At 38.2% G+C, this 27766-nt stretch overlaps 5 protein-coding genes and 1 non-coding gene across 6 annotated transcripts; 2 read left to right on the top strand and 4 right to left on the bottom strand.

The window, feature by feature from the left end:
- Nucleotides 1–2473: 2473 nt before the first annotated feature.
- On the bottom strand, nt 2474–8468 carry LOC125214416 (copper-transporting ATPase PAA2, chloroplastic). Its single transcript, XM_048115437.1, has 17 exons — nt 7815–8468; nt 7453–7530; nt 7254–7351; nt 7090–7143; nt 6853–6939; nt 6470–6634; nt 6037–6147; nt 5839–5907; nt 5423–5532; nt 5195–5300; nt 5045–5111; nt 4887–4966; nt 4331–4785; nt 3977–4151; nt 3588–3719; nt 3234–3384; nt 2474–3024 (listed from the first exon to the last, which is right to left on the bottom strand). Exons 1-17 carry the CDS (start codon nt 8434–8436, stop codon nt 2888–2890), a joined length of 2697 nt encoding a protein of 898 aa, XP_047971394.1. The 5' UTR covers nt 8437–8468; the 3' UTR covers nt 2474–2887.
- Nucleotides 8469–10662: 2194 nt separating this feature from the next.
- LOC125214144 lies at nt 10663–11238 on the top strand. Its single transcript, XM_048115046.1, has one exon. It carries the CDS (start codon nt 10798–10800, stop codon nt 11128–11130), a length of 333 nt encoding a protein of 110 aa, XP_047971003.1. The 5' UTR covers nt 10663–10797; the 3' UTR covers nt 11131–11238.
- Nucleotides 11239–11292: 54 nt separating this feature from the next.
- LOC125214143 lies at nt 11293–15593 on the bottom strand. The gene is made up of 6 exons (XM_048115045.1): nt 13721–15593; nt 12857–13290; nt 12615–12776; nt 12396–12471; nt 12169–12324; nt 11293–11667 (listed from the first exon to the last, which is right to left on the bottom strand). The coding sequence occupies exons 1-6, from the start codon at nt 15053–15055 to the stop codon at nt 11518–11520; spliced, it is 2313 nt and encodes a 770-aa protein (XP_047971002.1). The 5' UTR covers nt 15056–15593; the 3' UTR covers nt 11293–11517.
- Nucleotides 15594–17545: 1952 nt separating this feature from the next.
- LOC125217313 lies at nt 17546–17648 on the top strand. The gene has a single exon (XR_007175725.1). It is a non-coding gene; the product is annotated as a U6 spliceosomal RNA (small nuclear RNA).
- A 604-nt stretch (nt 17649–18252) lies between these two features.
- LOC125211707 lies at nt 18253–20062 on the bottom strand. Its single transcript, XM_048111612.1, has 2 exons — nt 19923–20062; nt 18253–18974 (listed from the first exon to the last, which is right to left on the bottom strand). The coding sequence occupies exons 1-2, from the start codon at nt 19990–19992 to the stop codon at nt 18376–18378; spliced, it is 669 nt and encodes a 222-aa protein (XP_047967569.1). The 5' UTR covers nt 19993–20062; the 3' UTR covers nt 18253–18375.
- A 1188-nt stretch (nt 20063–21250) lies between these two features.
- Nucleotides 21251–27367, bottom strand: LOC125214542 (F-box/LRR-repeat protein 15). Its single transcript, XM_048115614.1, has 17 exons — nt 26863–27367; nt 26366–26585; nt 26136–26268; nt 25161–25260; nt 24873–25070; nt 24523–24793; nt 24321–24419; nt 24113–24201; nt 23933–24032; nt 23647–23817; nt 23403–23555; nt 23031–23191; nt 22721–22919; nt 22122–22591; nt 21968–22031; nt 21652–21738; nt 21251–21569 (listed from the first exon to the last, which is right to left on the bottom strand). Exons 1-17 carry the CDS (start codon nt 27225–27227, stop codon nt 21489–21491), a joined length of 2961 nt encoding a protein of 986 aa, XP_047971571.1. The 5' UTR covers nt 27228–27367; the 3' UTR covers nt 21251–21488.
- Between the last annotated feature and the right edge of the window lie 399 nt (nt 27368–27766).

A 27766-nucleotide genomic window follows, 5' to 3' on the forward strand; every position in this document is an offset into this window, starting at 1 on the left:
ATATTTGATCTGATTAGATTTCAGATAACAGAATTACGTGCTCTACTCCAAAAAAATAAGCACACATGAAACAGATAAGGTCTAGGAAACATAATCCTATCCCAATTAGAAAACATAATCCTATATAGATTCGCGTAGTAACACCTATATTCAGCAACAATCATTCACATCAGTATATATGCATGTCCACACATGTGTAGCTACAAAACTTTTTAACACAATGAAATCCACCCACAGCCATGGCACCGTCTCCCTCCTCCTCCTCTTCTTCTTCCTCTTTCTATCCCTTTCGCCGGCGGCAGCGAGGCGCTCCCTACCTTCTCCTACGTGAAGGACCGCAAGATCGGCAAGGGCGCCCTCGAGTGCGCCATCTGCCTCACCGAGTTCGAAGAGCACGAAACGCCTGCGTTTGCTGCCCATACGCGACCACGTGTTCCACCGCGACTGCATCGACCGCTGGCTCGCCTCCCACACCACCTGTCCGGTCTGCCGGGCCGATCTCGCCCAGCAGACCGGTCCAGACCCGGTCCAACTGGAGGAGACCGGTCATCCGGTTGAGGCAAGGGAACAGAGTGATCAATCCAGAGACGACGAGATTGTGATCCAAGTGGACGAAGATGATCATCCGCAGCCCTCCGATCGAAACCGGCCAGCAAGCAGTGGCGGACGCAATTAAGAACAAGAGGGTACGATTATACCCCAAACCCACAAATAGCCTAGTGGTAGAATGCCCATATGTAGGTTTTAATATGTTACTACTATTAGGTTTTAATTTGTTACTAATTTGTTACTACTATTAGGTTTTAATTAGGATTTGTTTATGTTTCGCCTCCCTTTCTGCCTCGTTCTTTTTTTCTATTATTTCTTATATTTTGTGTTTTCTAGTTTCTATGGTTTCAAATTAATGTATAATTAAATACAACAATTTATCATATGCTCTCCCATTTATTTTTTTCACAATAAAACATACTCCATGGTTGGATATAATTATTTTAAACTAAAATAAATTATCTATTATATACATATCTAAAAATCTATATTTTAAAAAGTGATTTTTTAAAAGTAATAATATAAAAAATAATCCATTTTTATATACGGTGATTCATTGAAAAAAAATAATTGAAATAATAGAAGAAAAAAGATGGAATTGAATTTTAATTAAATCTTGAGTCAATATAATTATTTATCGCACTCCCAATATGAAATTCCTGGATCCGCCACTGTTCATATGCCAATATAGTTCACTATAAAAACAACATACTTCAATACAAGCACAATTTATATCACTCAAATGTCAAAATAGTATACTCACGTGTCAATATATTTCACTATAAACACAATATACATAACTCTGATGTCAACCACATGCCAATATACTAGTTCACTATAAACACAATACTAATTCACTATAAGCATAGTATACTTCACCGTAAGCATAATATACTTCATCAAGTTCCAATCGTGATTCTTTTCATCCCTGCAGATCTTTCTCTCTAGAAAGACTATGCATAAGAATAAGATTAGTGTGTGTAAATGTGTATTTTTTTCACTCCCGTAATATACAATTATAGTTTGAAGCATAGTTGCAATAGAGACATAAACATATACAGTTTTATATATTTATCCAATTAGTGTAGTAAGTATACATATATAGAAAGAGAGACGACAATCACTGCTAATGGTTACACCACCACCGATCTCTCTCCCAACGCCACTCCGGCGAGACCCTTCGCCGCAAACATCCCATGGCCTAGCCCTACCCCAACGTTGGCGTAAACGATGACTAGATGTTGAAACTTAGCGGGAAGTAAGAGAAGCGGCTGAAATGAGCAACAGAGATAGAGGAAACGGTGGAACCCTAGGTTTCCATTGAGAGAAGAGAGTGGAGAAGAAGAAACGCAGTGGGTTATAGCGAAACGATGTATTTTTCAAAATGAGTGTAATTGATTTTAACCCTAACTTTTTTAAATGACTATTTTGCCTCCGCCTTACTATAGTGAACTAATTCATTCTTATAATGAAGTAAAATCTGGGACAATTTCAAAAGCATATGTTGAATATCAACCCTTAATTTTCTTGATCATGTGGCTGAGATTTATTCTCTATTTATATATTTAAGGGATGGTTGCCCTATATCACTACTCTCTCTCTATATATAATATAAAATTAATAGAATATATATAATACATATTATATAAAATATATTAAAAGAATATATATTATATATATGATATAACATATTAATTAATAGAATAAATATATATAATATTATATTTAAAATATAATTCAATTTTTCGATTATTTTTTTCGCCCGAACCGAACCGAAAAACCAAAAAAAACGAACCGAAAAAATTCGGTTTAGTTCCGTTCGGATATTCGGTTTTCAGTTTTTTTCCTCAACCCTAATCACCCCTAGCAAACGAGCATTAATGTTTTTAGGAATGAAAATAAACTACAACTTCAAAATATAGACTGAAGAAAAAAGAAAAGAGAAATCAGAATTCATTTTGCTGAAAAATAACGTTACAACAAAGAAATGACATAACACTTCATAAAACTCTAATTCTAGAGGAACAAAACAAATAGCATCAATTCCTCTTGCTCTACCAACTTGCAAATAAATCCAAACTTGCGATTTTTCGAGGAATTGATGTCTCGTCGTGGGACAAGTGGGATAACTCCAAACAAATATAACTTGCATATAATGGGTGTGGAATTATTATTTTCAACTGAGAAACTTAACTCTGTATATACTATCCACATCAACGGCGGGGCACGTTATTGTGGGATGGAACGACGGGGCTAACCTCGTCTTCCTCCTGGAGGCCCTGAAGCTGATGTAGATAACTCAACGGGAAATCCTTTTTATCGAGAAGAGATGCGTGGTTTAGCTCTTTTCTTCTTGGTTCTGAGACTGGGAGTATATGTTTCTTTCATTCTTTTCACTCTTCTTCTGATGGCCATGAAACTGCAGAAGCAGTGAGTTTGTGACAACGAAGACTGAGCTTAAAGCCATCATGCCCCCTGCTCAGACAAACATGTCATCAAACGAGACGTTACGAACTAAAAGATCAATTGATGATAAAAAGCTCTGATAAGAGTCAAGTAGTACTAGTTTTCCTAAAACATGATGAGTGAAGATGACCGTGTTAAAGAAACAAAGTCAATAATGGTCAGAAGTTAGATATTTGGTCGAAGCACGGGAGTTAGCAAGAGAAACAGAGAGTAGGCACCTGAAATAGAAGGTGTCATAGCAAAATCAAAATGGGGAAGCAGAACTCCAGCAGCCATTGGAATTGCGATGGCGTTATAGCCAACTGCCCATGTTAGATTTTGACGTACTTTACCCATTGTTGCTCTTGCAAGATCAATAGCCTCTACCACCTTGCCAGAAGACCAAGTAAATATTTCAGGCCACGAAATTGAAATCCTAGCTTAATAGTAATACATAATGTCTTTATTCCTAAACGAACACTGGAATCTATATGCATAGGAGGAAGACTAAAAAGATTAGACGACATATGACCCATAAAAAGACATGAAAGTTAACAGAACGCGGAATGATGTATGCCGCGATGAGTGCATACCTGTGACAGCTTATTTCCCAATAGAATGATAGATGCTGCATTTGATGCAGCGTTTTCTTGTCCTTCAATTTGCAATGCAATCCCAACATCAGCAAGCGCTAGAGAAGGAGCATCGTTGATACCATCGCCAACCTTTACATGACAAGTTAGTTTTAGCTTCCAATTCATCGAAGACTTGTGCGATAATAGTAGACATTTCAGATCCACATGCACAATGAGTACTAGTTCAGAATAGTAATTCATTTAATGGTGCATGCATAAAACAGTTAGAAATGATGGTGGAAATCCTCCACATAAGCCTATATACAATGCTGAGTACAATTAATGTCAAAACCAAAGATAAACCCATCCATATCTGCACTTTGAATAAGGAACAGATAGATAATTACCATAGCTACACGATGGCCTGAAGCTTGAAGGCTTGATATAGCAGAAGACTTCTGCTGTGGTGTCAAAGAACCATTCACAAATTTATCTTCGACCCCAACTGATTTTGCTATAGCTGCCACTGCCTCTTCCCTGTCTCCTGACAAGATGACTGTCTGAATTCCATTCTGCTGAAGCCTTTCAAAATATCAAAAGAAAGAAACCAAATAAGAAGAATAGAAATGGCCCAGAAGCAGATTGCAATTTCCAGTTTTAGCATTAAGCAAGTTTTTTATTCGGAGCTATCACTCACTAGTAGCTTTTCACAGAAAATCCAAAAACTACGTGTTTTGTTTTGGTTCAGGAGACACATATACCTAGTTATAGTAGATGTAGCATCAGCTCGTAAATTGTCAGAGATTGCAATAGCACCGATGACGCCTTCGCCTTCCCTACCAACATAAACGACTGTCCTTGAATGGACAGAAGATGAATAATCCACTGATGACTGGTGTATCACAGACTGCTCCAGTTTCTCTATGTCAGAGAGGCTAGTTCTCTGCTGGAAACGCTCGTAAACCCAACTTAATTTTCCAACAGCCACAAGGAGTCCATCTACTTCTGCCAAGGTCCCACAACCTGGTTCAACTAACTGCCCTCTTGTGCTAGGAATATTCAAATTCAATGATTCTGCTTTAGCTATAATGGCCTTTGCAAGTGGATGTGAAGCTGTTTTTTCCACAGCAGCAGCTATTTGAAGTATTTCAGATTGTTCGTGAGAAAATGAAGAAACAGCTGAAACAGTAGGTCTTCCTTCAGTTAGAGTTCCTGTCTGAATGTAGAAAATAGCAAAGGCAAATATATTAAGTTATACAAGTATATTTTCATTTTCTTCCAAGTACAAGAATACCAGAAAAAAATCAGTCTACTTACTTTATCCAAGGTGATGTAATCTATCCCTGACAAGCGTTCAAGTACATCTCCTCCTCTTATAAGCAATCCCTTCTTCGCTCCTGATGGGGCGTGAACAAAATTAAAGCTTCTAGAATAAGACCAAAAGCAAAATGAAACAGAATTTCATTGAACTGTACCAAGGGAAGTGCCAACTAAGATTGCAGTTGGTGTTGCAAGGCCCAAAGCACATGGACAAGACACAACCTGGAAAAGAGCATACAGTATTGAGACAAGGTAAGGATCAAGAGTCGAGACTAACTCATATGCATAAAGTCAGAACTACTGACCAAAACATCCACCGCAAGCTTCATGCTTAGTAACAGTGCATTTCCATCAGGCCCAGCTATGTCATTAAGCAAGACATCTGGAAAGATATGAGTTCCAATATAGTACCTGAGAGGAACAGAGATGCAGTAAGCAAAGCACATCTAGTAAATGATTAATTCAGGCAGCTGAAGAAAATACATTCATGCATTTAGAACTTCATTGTATAAAAGTGAATGTAATAAACCCACCAAAAAGCAAATGTGGCTGCTGACAATGTCATGACACTATATACAAAAGGGCCAGCAATTGAATCCGCAAGTCTCTGAATAGGTGCTTCACGTCCTTGAGCATCCTCAACCTTCAAACAAGAAGGGGTAAGTAGAGGAATCATATTAGAAAATTCCAAAATGGGCCATTCTATGATTTCTGATCATCCATAATGAGCATTTGAGTTTTATATAAAAAAACATGCTAAGAGATTGACAAAGGGAGTGGTCTAGAAGTGTTTGTTGATAGGGAATAACAAGATGAAAATTTTTTGAGCCCTCAATGCCAGGACCACGAGAGAGCTCATCGTTAAAGCAAATAGATAAATTGTACTCCTGTTGTCTAGGGCTGAATGTCTATTTCCTATGTCCAGATATCATGTTATGAGAGAGCTCACCAAGTTAACAATCTTGGATATTGTTGAGTTTGAACCAGTGGACGTTGCCTCTATCCTTAAAGGACCATCCTGGAACATGTTGCAATAAAGGCATCAGTTTAGGTATGGCCATGACTCATTAAGCAACCATGATTTAACAGATAGTACATGACTGCATAACATCTTAGTTGTATGCAAATATACTCTGGGTAGGCTTACCCAATTAATTGTTCCAGCAGAAACAGAAACACCATTTTCCTTGAATACAGGAAGAGATTCACCAGTAAGCATGGACTCATCCACCACACTTCGACCAGCAAGAACTTTTCCCTGTGCAGACAATCTTGCAATTCAGGTAATCCAGTAAAGAAGCATATTTTGACTTGTACTATAAATAGATAATACAGATAAAACCACATGTTACATATATACAAAGAAAGTGTCTTAGTGATTTCAGACCCACCAATAACTATAAACTTTACAACGATCTAACCACTAATCACATTTGGTCTTCTGATTCCAACCATTACAATGGCTGTGAATATTCTTTAACAAATTATTTTACAGTTAATCTGTTCAGCCACTCTCCAAGGAGTGTTAGATTCGAGATTTAGCATTTATTATAAACAAATTATTAGTATGGAGCACTTACATCCACAGGAATTGTTTCTCCAGGCAAGACCAAGACTGCATCCCCAAGTCGAATATCATCAGTGGGAACCTCAATGCACATTGCATCAGAGCAGAGAACGCTGTCTGATGAGACATCACTTCCAGAGGGAGCAATGACAAGTCGTGATTTAGTTGATATAAGTGACTGTAGCACAACCATATAATCAATTACCGATCAAGATATGTGAAAGACAATAAAAAGAGGATGATTCTATATGATTGCCATATGATACGTCACATGAAATTTATACTGATTCGTGTTACATAAACTCGACCAACTCATGCAAAGAGATAACAATTACCAAATCATGGAGTACGAGAAAAACCCTTTTAAAGTTTTTTATTTTAACAGTTAGAACTTACTAATAGCTCATTCATGTCACTGGATGCTTTGAGTCTGGCCCTTTCTTCCAGGGAACGTCCCAGTAGGATAAACCCAAGAAGCATAACCTGCATGCTAGAAAGTCAATTCATTTCAGTGAGAAAACTTCAACTAGATCCCATGACGTAGTTTGCAACTTCCACGGAGATCGGTAATCACAGTGAACTATTCTTTCAATCAGTTGGAAATACCAAATTCAAATTTATAACAAACCATACCGGTTCATCAAAAAATGCAGCATTCCATTGAAGTTCGGGGTTGAGAAGTGATACCTAAAAACACCAAAATCAATTAACGAAATGCAGATACAAACAAGTATCAACATGGAGATTAATAACTTTCTTTTGGGAAAAGAAGAACTCAGCATTTATTATATCCTTACCGCACTTATTGCAAATGCAGCAATTGATCCAAAGCCAACAAGGGAGTTCATATTGGGTGAGCCCTTCCTAAAAGCCTTTAATCCATCAACAAGCAAATCTGGACCATAATAAGAGCATATAAATCTTGTATAGTGTTTCAATTTCAAATATGAAAAACTAACAACAAAAAACCAGTATAGCAAATTTAAATGAACTAACCTCGTCCAGGTCCCAGCAGAGAACCCAAAGCCAAGCCACCTTTGACATAAGAATTGTGCAGAATATCCATGAATGACCCTAGACAAAATAAAATGAATGGCACCATTTACACCAATATAATGGGGAAATGACAATGATATAAAACAAAAGTATGGTTTGAGTAGAATAAGATTGCCAATTAACGGTTTCAAACAACCACATTGATACATACTTCAACAACACATGTTCTAAAGTTGAAGTTAATCATCAAACATTCCAAGAGAAGCAGTAATATAGCAATCATGATAAGTAAATAAAGATGAACTCAGCACACAAGGATCATAAGCATTTACACCAAACATCAAAGCTGAATTGTCTCTCACCATGACCAACATGAATACCAACAGAATGCAGAGTATGAGACGCGTGAGCTCCGCAGCAGAGCGCCACCAGCGTCCAAGCAAACGCCACGCGATTCCTACTCTTCACGAGCAGCGCCTCCTTCTTCTCCACCGTCTCCCTCCACTTCCGCACCTTCGCCTCCACCCCCATCCCCGACGCCCTCCGCCGCGCCTCGAATCCACACGCCGACACTCTCTCCGCCAGCTCATCCGCCACGGCCGAGGACTCCCCGACGCCTCCTCCTTCCTTCAGCTTGATCGCCGCCGTCTCGGTCAACATGTTGACCACGGCCGACTCCACGCGCTCGTCGGCGGAGAGGATCGCTTTCACGCGCGTCGCGCAGGCGCCGCACATCATCCCGGACACATCGAGCAGCACGGTGGAGGTCGATTTAGGCTCCAATTCCTCCTCCGCCGGCCGGATTTCGCGGCGAGATTGGAATTCGACGGCCTTGGAGGAAACGCGGGGGAATGATCGCAATTTCGGCGAGTGAGGAGCTGCGGGGCGGAGGTTGAAGTGGAGAGGGAGGAGCTCATTGCGGCGGCGGTGGAGAGAAGAGGTGTGAGGGGAGAGAGAGAAACGGAGGAGACTGGTGGTGGACATGATTCTAGAGAGAGAGAGTGGTCAGACTCCGGCAGCGCGTGACATTTTGATCTTAAAAATGGGTGGCACGTGCCGCATGTGGTGCATGTGGATCACGGTCAAACGTGGAATTACTAATAATAATAATAATAATAATAATAATAATAACTTTATAATAAAATAATAGTACTCTCTCCGTTTTATAGTAATGGAGGCAAAACTTTTCGGTAAGAAGATTAAGAAAAATTGTGTTAGGTGAGTTAAGTAAAGAGAGAATAAAGTGGAAAATAAAAAAGGTAGAGAGATGAAGATAGAAAAAAGTAAGAGAGAGTAAAGTAGGTGTGGAAAAATGTGTTGACTTTTACTAAAAAGGGAAATGACTCTATTACTATGGAACGGACGAAAATGGAAAAACGCCTCTATTACTATGGAACGGAGGGAGTAGTAAACATTATAATTAAAAATTTGCGATAGAAATTACTCCTCTGTCCGACAAAGATTGTCCCATTTTGACCGGATACGAGTTTTAAGAAATGTAATGAAAAGTGAATTGAAAAAGTTAGTGGAATGTGAGTCCTATTTTTATATATTAGTTTTATAATAAAATGTGAGTAGGAATGAGTTAGTGGAATATAAGGTCCACTACAAAAAAAGATAAAAAAGTGAAATGAGACAAATTTTATGAGACGGACCGAAATGGAAAAATGGGACAATATTTGTGGGACGGAGGGAGTACAAATTTAGTAGAACTAATTTGTTCTATGATAGCATGAAAATCGAATTATTGTCTTAATGTGATGCCATTTACACGATTTTAATTAATTATAGGCTTTTTTTCCTTTAATGTACCCGTTGAAATTTGAAGATTAGAGTTTTGCTTTTGTGATTAATTATCATTTAATTTGTATGATTTGCAAGCTAGTAATTGACCATAAATTCATTAAAACTCTTATTTAAATGATATTTTTTTTCAAAATTATTGGAAATGATTGGGACTCATGCGATCTTAATTTTTCTGATTTTTTATATAGTTGGCATGTGATATATTATATGCATAGAAATTCTCCATAAGTAGAAGTCATTTTTAATACTCCATGGCGACCGGTGGGTAGGTGGATAATTAATTATCACGAAAATTCATGGTTCAGCAAATTATAAATATATGTACACGTTTTTTAGCTTGTCAAACTATTGATTAAAATCATAAAGTCCACTAGAGACAAAATAATCTTATATTTATTTTTAGCTGGTCATAATATTATAGGTGTCCCCTATATTCAAGTGGCTTAGTTGGTATAGAGAAACATTTTTTTCTAGCTAGGTAAGAGTTCAAAATTTGTTTTGATAGAAGCTATATATTCTAATTTTCAAAATTCAGAATTCCCAAACAATAATTCATCTATATTATGTATCATTATATAGTACTCCATTTGATTTCCATATTCAAGTTTTTTGTAATGTTTTGTAATGTGGAGGAACTGATGTTGTGAGTGAGTTTCAGAGGAGAAAGTGGCAGAACTGGTAATGCTGCCATGCTCGACTTTCGCAGCCATTCTTGAACATATACGACACTTTGTTGGTCGCTAGGCTCGTCTTGACCGCTCCTCCAGCAGTCGTTTGGATATATGCATCATGGCAAACTTGTAATGCATTTGCTAGTTGATGCAAAACATTGCAGCATTGCATTTAGATCACACCATTGTTCTTGATTACGTACTAATTTACTCGTCTATGGTTGATGCTTCGTCTTCACCTGCTATCTTCATGTGGCCAAGCAAAATTTCTTCAGTTTCTTGACAAGCAGAGTTGTACAATTCTACACTTGTTTTCTTCCTCAGCATTAGGCATCTTCCAAGAAATGCATACTGTTTTTGATGTTTGATGCTTCGTCTTAGCCTGCAGATCTTCGATTGGCCAAGCCGGGTTTCTTCAGTTTCTTGATAAGCAAAGCTGCACTGTACAGCGCCTGCTGATCTCCCGGATGCAGAGGCATCAAACAGCCCTCCAACGACGTCGTCCCACCTCCCTGCTTCCCAGAGCAAGTGTATCAAACTTGCTGTTTCTCTTCATTTTTCATTTAAATCTTTTGACTAGTTCTTACTCTTTGTGTAAATTCTTGTTCTTACCTATCTCTTATGCAATGAACACATATCTTACATTCATTTTTACTTTTATTGAGTTTCCTTTTGAAGTCTCAGAATTTAACATAGTGCTGCAAGCATCAGATTCCCACATATCTTTACCACAAATGGAGAGGGCTTCTCCAACCTCTCTCTAGTTATTCTTATCTTATCTCTCTAGACTCCAACATCTTGTTTTAGAAGCTCCCATCTCCTAAAAATGCCATTAGAGAAAGAGAAAGCAGAAGAAAAGTCCCTTTGAATGGAGCAAGAAGCAGTGAGGAGAAACAGCAGGTTTTCTGCCCATGACAAGAGGGCTCTGGCCATAGGTTTAGCAATTCTTGCTATACTCTCACCTCTCTACATCAATAGCGGCTCGATCTCTGAGGCAGAGCTCGAGGAAGAGCCGGTGAATTTCTCGTCGTACCTCCCCCTCCTGCAGCTGCTGCTGATAATGGCCATAGCCGTCTCGGGTTTCATGGAGCACGGCATCACCGGGTTGGATCCTTACTGGATTCATCGGGCAGGAGGCTCTTCAACCGGGATCATCGTCGTTTTGATCATCCTTACCTTCGTGCTCAAGTGGAAGTCCTAGGCTGTGAAGTTCTGCTGAATTTATTGTTTGTGTGAAGGTTTTTTTTACAGCTTTTCCTTTTCAACTTGTATGTATGTGGTGAATTCTACTATTTTAGATTTTTGCCTCTCTCTCTCTCTTACAGATATGTGGTGAATTTAGTGTAGCAAACATATCACCATGTGAACAAAAACAATGATATATATATACACAAATATCTTATCATGAAATTCAGAGGGGAAGTTTGTTTTAATGTTACTTGCACTGAGCTAATGAAGATGGCAAAAATTTCCAACAAAAATAATCTAAATCCATGAAGAAAACTGCAGCACCCTACAGAGAGTCGCATCGTTGGAACGCTACGAATGTTGCATCTTGTAGCTCTGTTTCTCGCTTTATATGAGTATGTCAATCTTCTGAGAAAACTGGAAGAGGTGAGTACCGCAAGAACATCTCCTCAGGTTCAAGCAGATCCAGATGATCCATTAGTGGAGTGAAGTTCGACCCGATTATCCTCACAAGTGGATTCGAGTGACCTTGAAGAAACCCAGCGGTGATCTGCAGAAACAGAAACAGATACAGTGATCTACATCGAATCATTGGAAAACGAAAACAATCAATCTCCTTTTAATAAGTGATGCTGAAAAACATATCAAATCAAGAAACATGATCTAAAGGAGAGTATAAATAAATCAGGAAAAAACTCTTATTGCTCATATTTTATCAATCTATAGCAGTTAATCTTCCCTTTTCTAAACATCACGACATTGAATTCGTACCCAGCAAGACTCACGAGCATGGAGAAGGTTATAATTCACACAACATGGTATCATTTGAGCATTCAGATCAAACTTTTCATGGGTTATTCTATAGCAGTGCGTGCAGCAAGCATGATATCGCGAGAGTTTATTCATGAAGACAAAAAACAACCTATCTTTAAATCTACAAACATAGTAATATATCTGCTTTCATCTAGCGCATCAGATGAATCAAGAATTCTTTGTTTACTAGTAGTAATATTTATGAAAAGCTCATGCATCAAATAAATTCGGGCCACACCTGCCTACAGCCAAAGATTTTCAGCAGCTTCAGCGACGAGCAGCTATCAACAATCAATCCTAGAGCCTCATTACTGATTTTGCGACACCATGATACATCCAAAGTCAACAACTTTCTTGAACGTTTGGCGACTGACAAGGCAGTAAGGGGTCCGACCTGCCAAATTCCACATGTTGGTTAAAAACATCGAAATAGAATAAAAGGAGGGCCAAAATCAGTAAAGGTACCATTGCCATATTATTCAGTAAAAGTTCCAACAATGCCTCGCCAGAGCTTTCTAGAAATGCAGCCACAGCTTCATCACTACACACAGAAGATCAACCATCAGTTACTGATGTAAAGATATATGTTTCCGGCTTTATATCATGTCCCTATATTACCAATGCATAATTTACATGACTCTTTTAACCCAGTGAAGCTGCATAAGTTGCAAAGGTGATACAAACCTGAATTCATTGTGGCGAAGTTTGAGCTTTTGAATTGATCTACAACCATTGGCAAGATGCTCCAACCCCAGATCTGTCAAGTTATTCAGGTTGGATATGTTCAACGAACACAAATCAGCACAACTTTTGCCAATGGTTTGGAGAGAGCAATCCGTCAGTCCGCTGCAGCGAGTGAAATAGATGACTGTTAAATCATAATCGAAAAAATAGATCAGCAAGAGGCACTAACTAAAATAACTTACACGCAATTAGCAAAGTCGAGGTCCTTGAGACTTTGACCGCAAGCAGTGACCAGTCCGTCCACAAACTGATCGTTTATGGTATGAATTTCAGCAACGGATAAGACTTCCAAATATCTGAATTTCTTAAATGCGGGTAAAATCTTCATCGCGTCAATTTTATTGCACTCGTCTATGTATAACTCCCTCAGATCTGATCCCAAAAAATCAGCTATACAGTTGACGGAATCAGAGGTTAGAAGGGTGCACTGACCCAAATTGATAGACCTAAGTAGAGGGGCTGACTTGACAAGGTTCCTGAGCCCATCGTCTGATAAACGACAGGCGCCTCTAACAGACATGATAGTCAATCTAGAAAAACTTTTTTGATTTTTGTTTAATATGTCCTTGAACGCAATATCAAGCATGCATTGCCCACATAGATCCAGTTGGAGCACCTGCAAACATATATCAGTGTAAGTAATTTGTTCTACCATGATAATTACACGAGCATTAGCATTAGGCGAAAAAACATAATTGCATGAGTTAGAATGGCTCAGGCGCATCCAGAAGGAGAACAAATAAACAAAACATTAAACCACTTATCAACTCACACATGTAGGGATATAAACAGAGAATTTAAGAGCCTATCCGTAGTTTCGAACACTTGATTGGATATAGGTATGCAAAGGCTCATAAAACGACAACAATATTAATGGCTGCCTATTGGCCCCGTCATAGAGAATTTATCACCTATCACTACCCACACTAGCAGAGTAAATACCGTTACCTATTCACATTCTCAGAATCTATATAGAAGATGAGGATGCCCATAAACATATATGTGTGTGAATGCATATAAAAAATTAAAGAACTGATAGAAAATACCTGTAATTTATCTGTCTCGCACTTTACAATTGTCTGCTGAAATTGCTCTTCAGTTAGCCACGAGCAATTCTTTATGCGTATCTCAGTTGGAGATCCTTCCACCAGAAAGTTCAAAAAACCAACGTTCATTAAACCTTTATCGCACAATCTGTTAGTCAGTCTTACTCGGAGGTTATCTGGAACCTGTTTGAGCGACACCATTCCCTCAGCACATTCAGCAAGAGCTTTCAGTGATATATTGAGCAGCGAAGGAACAAAGGGTGCAGCAACGCTTCTTTGCTGATCTTTCACTGAGGGGCTCCACTCAATCAACTGCTCAGCTGCTCGCTTTGAGGTTCTCTCTCTCACCATCTTCAAAGCATCACCAAAAGGCCCCGGCAATTTTCCCAACCCTTCCATAGGATTAGGGGCGGGTGGTTGTTGATTCTCAGTAGAAGGCTGGTCTCCTCTATTCTCATCGAAAATGTTAACACGAGCAAGTTGCCTAGCAGCCCTTCTCCGATTCTCCTGGTCCCTTGGAGCCATTGCGGCTCTTCTAGCCAATACTTCTTCTTGCAATAGCATAGCCTCAAGGCCCTCAACCGCTTCTAGAGGAGGCTCAATCAGCTCTACTGGTCCGTCATTCGGCTCAATCAGCTGGACTGGTTCATCATTATCAGTATCCGAATCCAAATTAAAAAAAGAATTACCCTTAAGCGATAACCACGAATTCATATCACTACCCTTCCCCTTTTCTTCATCAGTATATCTATACGCACCACTGGCCGCTAGGCTGCTCTCACCAATACCATTATCCAATCTAGGCAGCCCCAATCCAAGGCTCAACCTTTCCCCTGACTCTATTTGTTGATTATAACCACACGTATACCCTACAATTTCCACATCACTGTCATCATCGTCTGACACAAGGTCGACAACCTCCTTGCCCTTACTAACAAGCCTCTCATCAGGATACTGATCATATGCCAAAAGGCCCTTGTTCCTATTAGGGGATGGATTATGCAATGGAATGTTAAGATCTAAAGGCAAACCTTGCCCTTCCCCCTTAAAAAACATATCAAAATTTAGGTCGTAGTCCCACATATTCGACGACCCCCCGAGACCACCAAGACTCAAGCCATCAAAATCATTAGGGACTACATTACCAAAATGGCTCAAGTTCCTATCAACATGCTCGCCATTTACAGTTCTACTCTCAGCAAAAACCCCCTCTTCCTCACCTTCATTTGTTAGACTATCTAAGTCGATATAATTCTGATCACTCCCACTAAACAATTTTAACTTCTTCAACTCCAAGTTCTCCCCTTCCCCATCATCCCCACTACCCCTCTTCATTACTAACTCAAGAACACTCCTTCAACCCAAACCAACAAGATTCTAGGGCAAGAATCAACAAACTAGCCCTAGCTTCCCACAATTGAAAAAATCAAACCCCCAACAAAATTAGGATCAACCCCACGAATAATTCCTCCAAAATCAAAACCCACAACGAGCATCCGCGACTGATAACAAGCAATGGGCAACAATCGGGGCCAGAAAAAGGGATCAACGGGACAGGAATCGCGGAATTGGGAGGATCGCAAGAGGGGAAAGATGTTGATTTGAGTGGAGTAAAAGAAGCATGATTTAAAAGAGGAGCGAGAGAGGGCAATTTAGGGAATGAATTGCTTCGGCTGGCGATATGAATAAAGAAAGCAGCAGCAGCTGTTGTATATATAGGGGAATCTGAATTCATTGACGAAGACTAGTGTTTGAGATTTGGGAAAAAAAATTGAAAGCTAAAAGTGGATGAAAGGGCGATGCAGATTGCGGTAGAGAGAGAAATTGAGTGAAGGATTTGTCGAACTGCCACAAATGGCTTCGCCTTCTTGCCTTTTTCTTGATGCATTCACATTGGAAAATTTGCACTGCGCATATTTCTGTATATATTGCAAATTTTGCTTCATTTCATAGTTTTAAAAACCCTATTTTTACTATTTTCTTGATGTTTTTATTCAAACAATATTATCTTCTGTGTAATTCGTTCACGCGCGGTCTACTAAAAAAATCATCCGGCTATACTGAGAATGAAATTTATGGCTTTTCGACTGGTTTATGAATTTGCGAAACGAACCATGATTTAGCCGCGCTTTTTGAATTTTTCGGCAATCTATTTCAATTACCTTCTAAATTCGTTACCGATAGCGTCCGTAGTGGATAACGCGGCGTTAAATGCGAAATAATTGATGGAACGGAAAAATTAAATGACAAAAAATGAAATAAAAGTGATGACCGTTATTGTCGACAAAGAGGATACTAAATAAGGTTCGGTCAGTGCGAATATCCTATCCATTTACAACGGAAAATAAATATAATTATCCACTTTCAAATATTATTTGTCGTCTACGCAGATGTTAATGTGAAATTAATAAAATACGAGGTAGTTAAATAATTATCAGAATGGTAAATATAAGTGAATAAATATGAAAAGAAAGTAAAAAGTTGATATATGTAGAAAAACAAATCATAGTACCAAAAAAGATAGTAGATGATTAATTTGTATGGATAAATTAAAATAGACTAATAAGAGTTTATTAATTTGTATGAATGAATTAAAATAGACTAATAAGAGTTTTAGTGGTGGAAGAAAATTATGCTATGGTTAGTTTATAGTATTTCAATTATACAATTGTTGCAACCTAATGTAGTTCTGTATTTATTTATTTTTTTCTGAGGTACATACATTCTATTTATTTATACAAAATATTATTTTCAGTAGTATAAAATTGGCATCGAGATGTCACACATTCAATTGATACCACATGACTATGAAATGCTCTGTACTACTCATACCATTAGTAAATTAAAAAAATACCAATTAATTATTGAATGCAAAATTTCATTGGAAAATTGAAATTAATTTTGTTTGCTTCTTTTCAATAGAGGTCTGATTTTATCATACTATTTGCATGATAGCACAATAGTGGAATTCTTTTCCAGAGCAGACATTTATTCCACTTGACAAAAGGCATCTCATGACCATGTAAATATTGTAAATATTAAAATTATTTAATATTCCCCTTACATTTATGTAGCAAAATGAACTGCTTTATATTTTTGTACTTTCATTTTTTTAAATACGCGTAACATTTAATATAGTTGGAAATTTCATGTCAATTGTTGTGTAAATGCTCATGATTCATGAACCTTCCTACTAGCTTCCAGTTTGAAATTAGTTGATTTCTTCATAATTAAATTTTTTTCATTGGCATTGAGAGAGAGAGAGAGAGAGAATTTTGTCCCATATGAGACTATTAATATATAGGTAAAATTAAAGTTTATTCATAGAAATTTAAATGTTCACCTAATTCTGTTAATTCACAAAAATTAATATATTCACCTAATTCTTGTTATATTTGGGCAGAAATGTGGGCTTTTTGCATAAACCAACAAAATCATACACAATTGAGGCCAGCTAAGAATTGGCTATTATAGAAGAAATTCTCATTTTTACCCTCATCTATAAAGTTGGTAACATTTATGAGAATTATGGGCACAATGGTGAGATTTAAAGAGGTGTTTTGTTTTATGGGTGAGATAGAATCTTTGTAACTATTGACTTTAGTATGTCTTAATTACACATTAATGGGCCCTTCTAGAGAAACTTCTCAATGTATATGCTAATGACGAATCCAGAAATTTTATACTGAGCCCGAGTCACATAACACAAGGAAAATGAAAAATACAAATAAAATAACAAAAGAAAATTAGAAACTTAAAATATATGAATCGAACTCAAGCCCAATAAATCAATTGATTCTATCACTTGATGCTCTTGCACTAATACTCCCTTCGGAGACATTCGATAAAATCGGAACGTTACAGAGATGATTTGCATGACCCATGCATAAGAATGACACACATAAATCGAGAAAGAGGATGCTTGCATTGATACATACGCCTTGTAGAATACATAAATTTAGGATACATGCTATGGAGTATATAGGTAGATGTTAAAATTGTCGTGGTGTCATGTTTCCTATGTATGTTCATCTGCAATGGTGAGTGGGCATCATGTTTCCGAGCATGAGACTCGATGCGGGTGGGGTGATGGGACGGGCGTCACCCTAGCAAGCAAGGGGGTGGGCCACACACCCCTCTCATTTTTTATTTATTTCAAAATTTATTTTGTAATTTTTTCATTTTACTATTGTATTTTTATTTCCTCTTGCTTTTATTTATTCTTCACAACATACTACTTGTAATAAGTTGAAATAAGGAATGCAAAAATGGATCACATGAATAATTATTAGTAATAATTAAAGAAGGAGATGTTATTTAAGGACGAAATAAGTACAAAATGATGTGAGGTATTAAAGGGAATGATATATTTAGTGACAATGTTATCGATGACCTTATCGTAATTACCCACTCACCTTGAACACGAACTCGAACACGAACACAAACAATTCCATGTGCAATCAAACCAGCGGCCGCGAACACAAACACGAACGCGAACAATTCCGTGTGTGCCAAAACATGAGAGAATAAAGTGACAAAAAAAACATTTCATTGTGGTTCTTCCAAACTTACATCCAAGAATGTAATAAATCAATCAACAAAGAGATTGTGGGATGCAATTCAAAGAGCTTTGGTGTATCAAAATCTTTCTCATCTCAAAATCCAAATGCATAAGCCAATGCAATCAAACCAGCGGCCGCGGCCGGCCAAACACGAGGCGTCCTCGACAAAACAGCGCCACTACACACATCATTGGCGCCGCTGAAGCATCCTGGCCGGCTTATCTTGGCCGTAGTCCCTTCCAACGCGAAGCTGCTGTTCGACTTCCCACTACTGAACAGCACGCACCAAAAGTACGAGCCACTGTCCGAGCCACTAACAGCAGCACCGACCTCTGTGTGGTTCTTGCTCTGAACTATCTCCATGCTCTTGTTGTTTTTCGTCAAGATCTCTGAAAACGCCTCTGATGGCTTCAGGTACTTCGACTGGCACCCCAGTAGGCGGCCGGTGATGGGGGCGAGGGTCGAGGCCACAACACCGCAGGCAGGAGCAAAAGTTTCAGCAAACTCAGAGTCAGCCGGTTTCTTGGCCTTTGGTCCGCCTACGGCACCACAGTCCCCTTGGTACGCTTTGATGTATTGGAGAGCAATGCACGCGAGGCCTTGGCTGCTGTACAAGGACGACAGTTTGCTAGCTGTTCGATTGCTGTTGACCACGGCCACGAGCTCATCAGCAGGGTTATCCGTCACTTTACCTGCATTTTGTCGTTTACTTAGGATGATAGAGTTCGTGGACAACCACACGATCACACAAGCTCAGGATTGTCGAATCCATCAAAGTATACACTGAATAGAAACGATCAAAATCTATAACGCCCTTTTACTCTAAAACGGGAGCATAGCGCAAGCAAATGTTTACTGCTACTCGAAAACAATAACACAGTTTTTGAAAGAATGAATCAATCATATCTGTTTATAGACATGGAATGATAGAGTTTTCAGACGACCATGTGATCACACAAGCTCAAATTCGTCGAATCCATCAAAGTAAATGTAAATATCTGCTTAGAGAAATAGAAACATTCAAAATCTATAACGCCCTCATACTAAAACCGAAGCGTAGTGCAAGCAAAAATGTTCGTTGCTACTCGAAACAGTTACCACGAGATCAACACGATTTCAAGATTACACCAAGAAAATCCAGTTTTTGAAAGAATGAATCTATCACACTGTTAGTGAGTAAAGCAAGATCCAGTTTCAGCATCATCAAAATTTTCAAATTGAAGCTCTCATGATAAATTTAAAGAATACAGGATGATGAATCTTCACACATTATTCATTTTTCATAGTTACCTTTTTGTCTACTCCAGATTCATACATCAATAAATTCATACCCAAAATAATTTTGGCAATTCACAATTGATGAAGCCTTGAATTTCCACAAATATGCATACTTAAAAAGGGAAACTAATCAATCTAGAGATCTGGCTTCATTTACTCAATAAATTAAACCAAACAGCGCTAATAACAACACCAAATTAAGATCAACAAGATGATCAGCAAACTACTTCCAATAAAGTGAATGAATTAGCATTAATTTAACTTCCCCTTTTCAAATCTATACCAAGACATTGCAAAAGAGAGTAATGCAGCTTCTAATTAAATGGAAATGAGATGCAATAATTATAGATGAAGAAGCATACTCTGGCCACTTGCAGAAGAAGCTGAAATTAAGAAAATGAGAGATGCGAAAACCCAAACTTGACTCGCCATGGCTGCAATTTAGAGTGAGAGAGAGAGAGAGAGTTTAGCTGTGGAAGAGAAGAGAAGTTTTGTCAGTTAGTTTTTGAGTCCGATTTTCCAACTAAAATCACCACCGACAATGACAAGTGACAACAATCTGTCTTTTGCAATTTGCCCCCTGACTTAACGAATACTACAAATTTTACCCAATCAGTCTTTTGCAATTTGCCCCCCGACTTAACGAATACTATAAATTTCACCCTATTGAGACTATTCAGTGATGTTGTAGCTGGACTTGAGTAGTTGGATACTTATTCTTTTTGATTTTGATTTTGATTTTGATATGTTTATATTGCTTTGGTTTTGCTTTTAGTAATTTTCAATGATCTTATTCATGGACCGGTGTTTCTGCAGACGCGATGGATAAATACGTCAAGAGGTATGATATGAACGAACGAATCTTTTCTCGTTATCTATGTGATCAGTTTGAGTAAAGCTATGTGTTGGAGAAGTTATGAAACCAAAATCTTTACAACTCTCCTTCTTATACTTGTATATAGAGAGAGAGGGATATATGTTGAGACAAAACGAGAAATAAGATGGAAGCGTGAGTATTAGTGCACACGCTCTACTTTTATTAGTTGATGGCCCACTGCAAAATAATTATATGAGTCCAGAGTGTGCACTGACACTCGTGCTTCCATTTTCTTATTTCTCATTTTGTCTCAACATCTTATTAGTTGATGGCCTACAATATCTGGTGTGAAACTTACATAAGTAAAAAATATATAGCAGTACTAGAATGCAGCGAAAGAAAGAAAGCTTTGAATTTGATTCATATGAGTTTGAAGTGTTTTTGTGTAGGTTTGACAATTATCAGTCGCATGTCGTGCGATTCCTCATCTTCTTCTTCGTCGTTCTTTTCAGATCAAAGAATTAGGCAATCTCCAGTATTTATCTTCGCGTTACAGATGCATCCAAAGCAAGATGACATTTTTTGCTTTGTATCAACAAAGGACTCGGGTTCCTTGATCGAAGCAATGACCACACTCAATGCACTGAACAGGCACCCGGTTCAATCTTCAGACAACCTTCTGAAGACCGTTCTCGAGAAAGGAAAGGCGATGGCGAATGCATACACGAATGCATCACCCGAGATACTCGACCCCAGTTAAAGAAATTGGAATCAATGTTGTAATCTTACTTGATTATCTCTAAAACTATCACTTAGATTTTTGTACTCTCGTGAAGCTATTTTTGCCTATAGAAGCTGTAGAAATCACTAAAATAGAGTAAAAGAGTCAAAGTTGAATAGATTAAAGCTTACAAAACTAACAATAGAGTGATCACACACAGGAAAAAAACTGGAGTAAAAATATTCCTAATCACCAAGAACCTAACATAGTACTTATATCCTAAGCCCTAAGAAAGGCAAAACTCAGTATGTACAGTGACAGGACAGGCTCGCGTCGTTGCTCTATTAGCATCAATATCTTATACAGTAGGAGTAGTAATTTCTTACTGCATCACGTCGCTGCTAAGCTGCTGAAGATCCGCTTCAAACTCGGGCATGCCTGGCGTAGTGTACTCATGCTCAGTGGAGATATCTGTAGAGTAGAGAAGCATGCTTAAAAACTACGAAAAATATATCGACGTGTGCGTGTTGTACTTAAAAGGAATAGGCACTACCTTTGGACAAAAACGGACATCAAGTGTCTCCAGCACACTGCAATGAATTATAGCCGTTTCGACAGCTTCCTCGTCAATGCTACAAGACTGTGTATCACAGCATATGCATAAACAAAGCCACAAAAGTTAAATAGGGAGAAATATCATAACATGAATGTTGTCACAAAACAAATAAACAAATCTTGTCAGCTAACATAAAATTAATCGGGCTTATGTGCAAATGTTTACGTGAATTTAGTGAAAAAGTGTAGTTATACGTAACCATTGGCACTTATTGTATATATATACACTAGTTATGGGTGTAGTTAAATCATACCTGAAGAAAAAGACTGGTTAAACGTGGACAATCGAGCTTCAAAATCTCCAACGAGTTACAATTGCTGAAAAATTAATGAAAACAGATACGAAGTATTAAAACTCAATTTTTACAGGATAAGAAGCGTGACATTATTTAGTGTGAATACACATACCTCAAGTTGAGAAAGAGCAAATTGCAGCATGATATGTCGACTTCCTTCAAGTTTGATGACAAGGAAAGATTCAAAGATGATAGATGGAAACATCTCGCGGTAGGAGGAATAACCACCTTCTTGATATTTGGACAGCAGACACAGTTAAGATTCTGGAGCAGGCGGTTAGGTTCGTGCTCAGGCAGAAGCATATCATTTTCCCCGGACGAGCCACCAAACAACTCGTAAGAAGTGCTGACATCAGATAATCGTCCATTGTGAAAACCCCAATCCAAGTCATGCATATTGACACAACCATTCAGGCTGACATGAGTTAAGTGCCTACAACCAGCAAGCAGCTCCTCTATCGCCGACTGGCGGAGCGTCCCATATGACAAGTCCAATTCACAGAGAGCTGGGAGAGCATTGCCTTTGTAAATAGGCTCCAATGACGTGTCACTGAGATACTTGCATGCTTGCAATTTCAGAACCTGTAGGTAAGTACAGGTTAACATGACTGTAAGAGCATACTACTCGATAGGCTTCACAGGATTAAACATAACAAGCAGCTTCAGCTAACAAAAGGAAGAGCGATTGGGGATTCAGATGCAGTAAAGTACCTTCAAATACAAGCAGGAGCGGAAAACAGGTTGCAGATTAACCAAAAAGGTGTACGACAAATCGAGGTAAGTCAAGCTGCGAAGGCCGCGTAAAGATGAGAGTCCATCAGGACCAACAGATGGGCATGACATCAAGACCAATGATTCGATAAGGGGGCATGAAAATGCAGTAGCGGATAAGAAATCATCCTTGAGTTGGCTGTGCAAATTAACAACGCAAGGGAAGTTAGATGCGTTTGTATCAACTTGATCTGTTAAAAAAGGTTGCAAAAAGCTAAAAAAACACATGGTAATTACTAAGTAAACTCACCTGCAGAAAGATGCATCCAAAGCTGTAAGAAGAGGGCAGTAGATAAATGCTTCAGATAATACACCACAGCCCTTTAGTTCAAGGGAAACCATTGATGGTGCTTCAACAAGGAGCACATTCAGTTTCGGGCATATTCCCATATTTAATGACTTGAGACCAACCTGCAATGGATTCATAAAAATTATGGCAGGGTGATGAGCAGAAGGCGGATAAAGAGCAGATTGATGAATATGATAGCTTTATGCCTTTTCTCAAACTGTTAAAGACGGACATTTTACAAAGAAAATCCAATAGCTTCCCAATCAAGCAGGACATAGAAACAGAAAATCGGAATAATTGCATTAACCAGTTAAAAATAAGGTAGTGACTTACAGGTGAAAATGATGCTCTCTCAAGATGATCACAACCATCTAACGAGACATGCTCAAGGTAAGGACATTTGAGTTCAAGAGACGTTATAGCACGGCAACCACCAAGTGAAAGACTAACCAAAGATGTACTGCGGAAACTCACTGTTGTCAATCTCTGAAAAAGAGCAATGGACACAATCAGGTATGACAACAAACCGTAGAAAGAATCCTTAGAATATACATCTACTAAAAATATGGTAACTAACCTCACAATTGTCAAGAACTAATGATCTCAACAAGGGGCAGCCACCTCCGCTGCCGAAAACTTCACAAATCGAATTCGTCAATGATTCGCATTCAGCGAGGTCCACTTCTTGCAAAGAAGGGCATTGCAGGACCAAGGTCGTTAAGCTTTCTTGCTTTTGCAAAACTAGTTTCTGCAATTCAACAAATGAAGTACACTTAACCCTGGGGTATGGATTACAATAACTTTAAAGACAAAAGCACTAGTTCACTGTGAGGAATCATAATCTATGATGAAGAACGGCATACTTTGAGTGCATTTGATGTAATACTGATTCTTTGGAGAGAAGGACAGTTTGAAACTGTGATTGATGTCAGCACACTGCTCCTCAAAGTTAAATCAATAAATCTGCAAAGAATGCAATTAATTGGTCATTTTCTGCAGACAAAAAACAGGTGACAAAGTTCATGTGAAAGAATGGGACATACTTTCGACAGTGTACAAGCCTTATGTTCTTCAGGCGTTGCAGATCTAAAGATACTGATGTTAATAAACTGCAATTATCAAGCTCCAGAACCTAGAAAAAAATGCATAGGGAGCATCAGCAAACTTGATAAATTCCAGCCTATTATATCATACATCATCATCACAATAACAAATTTTGTTGAAATACACAAGAGGAGAGTGTAATCAAACCTCGAGCAAAGAACTCGAAGCTATAGCAACCATTGAAGCCGATGTTATTCCCTCACAACTATGAAGTTTCAGAACCGTCAACAAATTAAGCCTCACAGACTGCAAAGGGTAATTACATGTTAGATGGCCCACGTCTGTATGTACTAAATTGAAGTGAGCATATAAACAACAAGATTTGGATGCGATGCGAGATAGAACTTACTTCAAGAGAGATGTTAGGGCAGTATGAAGCATCAAGAATGCGGAGATGTATACAATGCTGAGATATGACTTGTAGTGTCTCATCACTGACACATGAACAGTTTGACATGTCAAGGGACTCCAAGAGTGGGCATGGTGTCACAGCTGAGCGAATTGCAGCATCTGAAAGCTTGTGACAGGAAGCTATGTCAAGCTCACGCAGAAGGGGACAATTGAGAACTGCATGTGGCATACTACTGCGCTTTAGAGACAATGTCTCGAGCTGGGGACACCTGCAAATTTTGGGGTTTTACATTAAATATTGGAAGACTAATTGAGGAACTTGGAAACAGAAATGGAGTTACTTATCACCTGATAGAGATGCGAACCACACGGCATTTAACAATCTGAAGATCGTGCAATCTATCATGAGAAATGGGGGTTTCCTGAATACCATTACCTAACGTAGCATCATTGATATTTAAACTCTTCAACATGTGGCAATCTGTCAATGCTTGGAAAAAGGCTTCTCCTAACTGGCCTTTGCCCAAGGTCAAAACCTCAAGATTTCTGTTGAAAATTCAAAAGATAAAAGAATTATCTAGCATATCAAGTTTACTAGCATACAAGTTTGTCGGGTAAAATCGAAATCCAGTTTACCTCAGTGATGACATGGCTTTCATCGCTAGGGGATGGATAGCAGGGGCACCATAAATATTCACAGCAGTAGCATTGGGATATCGATGACACATGTCCTCAACTGATACATGAAAAAAAATCATGAAAGTTAATTTCTTCATGGGACCAAAAAACTGAAACATCTAGGTACAAACAAATAAATTACTAGCCAATAGAAGAATTTTTGAGTCATATATTAGAATAGACTTCAGATTCGTGCAAATTGCCAAACAGTTTTATAGCATAGTTCCAGAAAATAAGAGTGTACTTTCCCCGCCAGCCATCATCAGCATCACTCCTAATAGCAGAAAATAAATCCATAGTCCAACACAACTTTATTTGGTTACTTCAATAGGTCACGACATTTTGTAGTAGATGCCCCACGGGTTTAACTAAGTCTAGCCATAAAGCAAATTCGTTCAACAAAATATTATCAGAACGCATGAGGTTTGACTATGAATATTAGTAGAAAAGAACATATAGCATCACATAGATTGTCAAAAAATTTCTTTTTAACAAGATAATAACTAACTAGAAGAAGATCTCAGTTAAACAACAGAACAGATAACTTGTCAAGTCAGTGTCAAACATGTCAAACTTAAGTTACAAAACCTGTTTTGCCATACATTCAGTTTGATGAATTTTATCTATGACAAGGATAATAACAATCGTGAATGAGATCAGTTAAAAATACAAGCCTAGAAACATATCAAGTCAAACTTAAGGTACAAAAACTGTTCTGCTGTATATTTATCTACCTTAGAATAGATAAGTATCGGTTTAATAAATAAGTCATATAGTACTTCAGAAAAATATAGAAGAAATACGAAAGATTCAACATAGACTCAGATTATAGTGTGAAGCTTGAAATCACAGCTTTAATGCCAGTATAAATAAACAGTGGTAGATGGAGTAGCATTTTAGCAAAATAAGAGACCATAGAAATACTCTACTGACATTGCTGCAGAGATATGTGGCGGTTCTCAAAATTCAGGTGCCGCCAGAAATCTTCATGAGAACTTGCATCTCTCCACTGCCGGCAAACCCTTGCAGCTCGGCAAAGATCTATGTGTTCCAAGAAAGAGAGAACCTTGCATGAATAGAATAAGCATTAATATCAAAACCAGCTATAAAAAATTAAAGCCATGAGAGTCATTAGCAATAGTACTAATTATTAATAACACTACCATATGCAATAAGTCATCAGTCAGATCCATCCGAACTTCCATATCATCTATCCTATCGGCCAGATCCATCAGAACTTCCGCATCATCCATCCTATCAGCATCAATATTGTTTGTTGCATCGTCTCCACCAATCGGAGAATCAGGCAAATCCTCATCATCAAACTTGCCATGATGTGGATGAAGGTAATGAAATTCATTTTCGAACTGAGTGCCCCAGTCCCTGAAATACACAAATCAAGATCAAATTTTTTTAACACCACATGCTGATAATTCAACATACAACTAAACAGTGCCACACCCTGAGGTCTCTAGTAAAGTAAAACCAGCAACCAGAGATGAGCTATCAATGTTTTAAACTCATGCCTATAAATTGCTCTTGGGACAGCTAAAAACATATGCAAATATCACCAAAATTTCTACTTTCAAATAGAAATATCAACCTAACAAACTACAAACCAGATTACTAGCACTTTGCACCTAGGAGTGGGAGTCCTTACAGAGAAAAGGAATGAACTTTGGGTCGTTTACTCTGCGAATCGCGATCAGAACTCTCTCTTCTCACAGCATCCATTGCCGCGGAAGTCGAAGACGAAGACTCACCACCCAATCCCAAATTCAAATTAACATCCAATTTCAGCTCCTGACTTCCACTAGCCCCATCATCTTGCCTACCCTTCCTCTCATTCAGCCACAGCAGGAAATCCTCACTTCTCTCGCCCGATTCGCCGCCAAGATCAAACATTTCGTCCGTCTCCATCGCGTTTGCTAGCTCGGCATCCACCTCTAACCCTAATTCACCACCACCACCGCCACCATTGTCAAAGTCAGCCCAAAACCCCGATTCAGAATCATCATTTTCCATATCCTCCTCCGAATTCCCTCTTCGAGCCAGATCAGCGGAAATGGAGATTGTTTAATTTCCTCTTCGATTACTTTCTCTCTCTTGTTTTCCTCTCCTTCAGCTCTCTCTCTCTCTCTCCAGAGGTAAAGGTTTGTCTTGAAATCGAAAAATTATAAGAGTAAAATAAAGACTTGAACGAAATTTTCGGTCTTTTCTTAGCAATGATATTTTATTTTTACTTTCTCAATTTTTTTTCGTCAAACGACGTCGTTATTAGATGCGGCGCTTTTATTGGGCCGATTTTTGTATAAAATGCGGCCCGCTTAATATGTTATTCGTTATTGGGCCGGATTCTATTTAAATTAAATCATTATTTTGGTTTTATTTATATAGAAATTTGTCCCAAAAATTGAAAAAGAATGATAAGTTATTTACTTAGTATAGTTAGATTCCAAAGTATTAAATTCATGGAAAATGGCGATTTGGATTAGAATCTATCATATCACTTTATATGGTAATTCTTATATTTGGTAATGCTAAAATTAAAGGTTAATCTTATT

This window comes from Salvia hispanica, chromosome 3 (genome assembly GCF_023119035.1).
Source record: "Salvia hispanica cultivar TCC Black 2014 chromosome 3, UniMelb_Shisp_WGS_1.0, whole genome shotgun sequence".
NCBI classification, from domain to species: domain Eukaryota; kingdom Viridiplantae; phylum Streptophyta; class Magnoliopsida; order Lamiales; family Lamiaceae; genus Salvia; species Salvia hispanica.

Excerpts from the sequence above, each read along its gene's own strand:
- LOC125214144 (XM_048115046.1), top strand. The coding sequence starts at position 10,798 with ATGGAGCAAGAAGCAGTGAGGAGAAACAGCAGGTTTTCTGCCCATGAC.
- LOC125214143 (XM_048115045.1), bottom strand. The coding sequence starts at position 15,055 with ATGAAGAGGGGTAGTGGGGATGATGGGGAAGGGGAGAACTTGGAGTTG. Across the intron at positions 12,472-12,614 it reads CTTCGCCACAATGAATTCAG|TGATGAAGCTGTGGCTGCAT; the intron begins GTTTGTATCACC and ends TTCTGTGTGTAG. Across the intron at positions 12,325-12,395 it reads TACTGAATAATATGGCAATG|GTCGGACCCCTTACTGCCTT; the intron begins GTACCTTTACTG and ends GGAATTTGGCAG.
- LOC125211707 (XM_048111612.1), bottom strand. The coding sequence starts at position 19,992 with ATGGCGAGTCAAGTTTGGGTTTTCGCATCTCTCATTTTCTTAATTTCA. Across the intron at positions 18,975-19,922 it reads TTCTTCTGCAAGTGGCCAGA|GTAAAGTGACGGATAACCCT; the intron begins GTATGCTTCTTC and ends GACAAAATGCAG.
- LOC125214542 (XM_048115614.1), bottom strand. The coding sequence starts at position 27,227 with ATGGAAAATGATGATTCTGAATCGGGGTTTTGGGCTGACTTTGACAAT. Across the intron at positions 24,202-24,320 it reads CTTCGAGTTCTTTGCTCGAG|GTTCTGGAGCTTGATAATTG; the intron begins GTTTGATTACAC and ends ATTTTTTTCTAG. Across the intron at positions 21,570-21,651 it reads ATGTCCGTTTTTGTCCAAAG|ATATCTCCACTGAGCATGAG; the intron begins GTAGTGCCTATT and ends TCTACTCTACAG.
- LOC125214416 (XM_048115437.1), bottom strand. The coding sequence starts at position 8,436 with ATGTCCACCACCAGTCTCCTCCGTTTCTCTCTCTCCCCTCACACCTCT. Across the intron at positions 5,301-5,422 it reads GCAGCCACATTTGCTTTTTG|GTACTATATTGGAACTCATA; the intron begins GTGGGTTTATTA and ends TGTTCCTCTCAG. Across the intron at positions 4,152-4,330 it reads GCTACATCTACTATAACTAG|GCTTCAGCAGAATGGAATTC; the intron begins GTATATGTGTCT and ends ATATTTTGAAAG.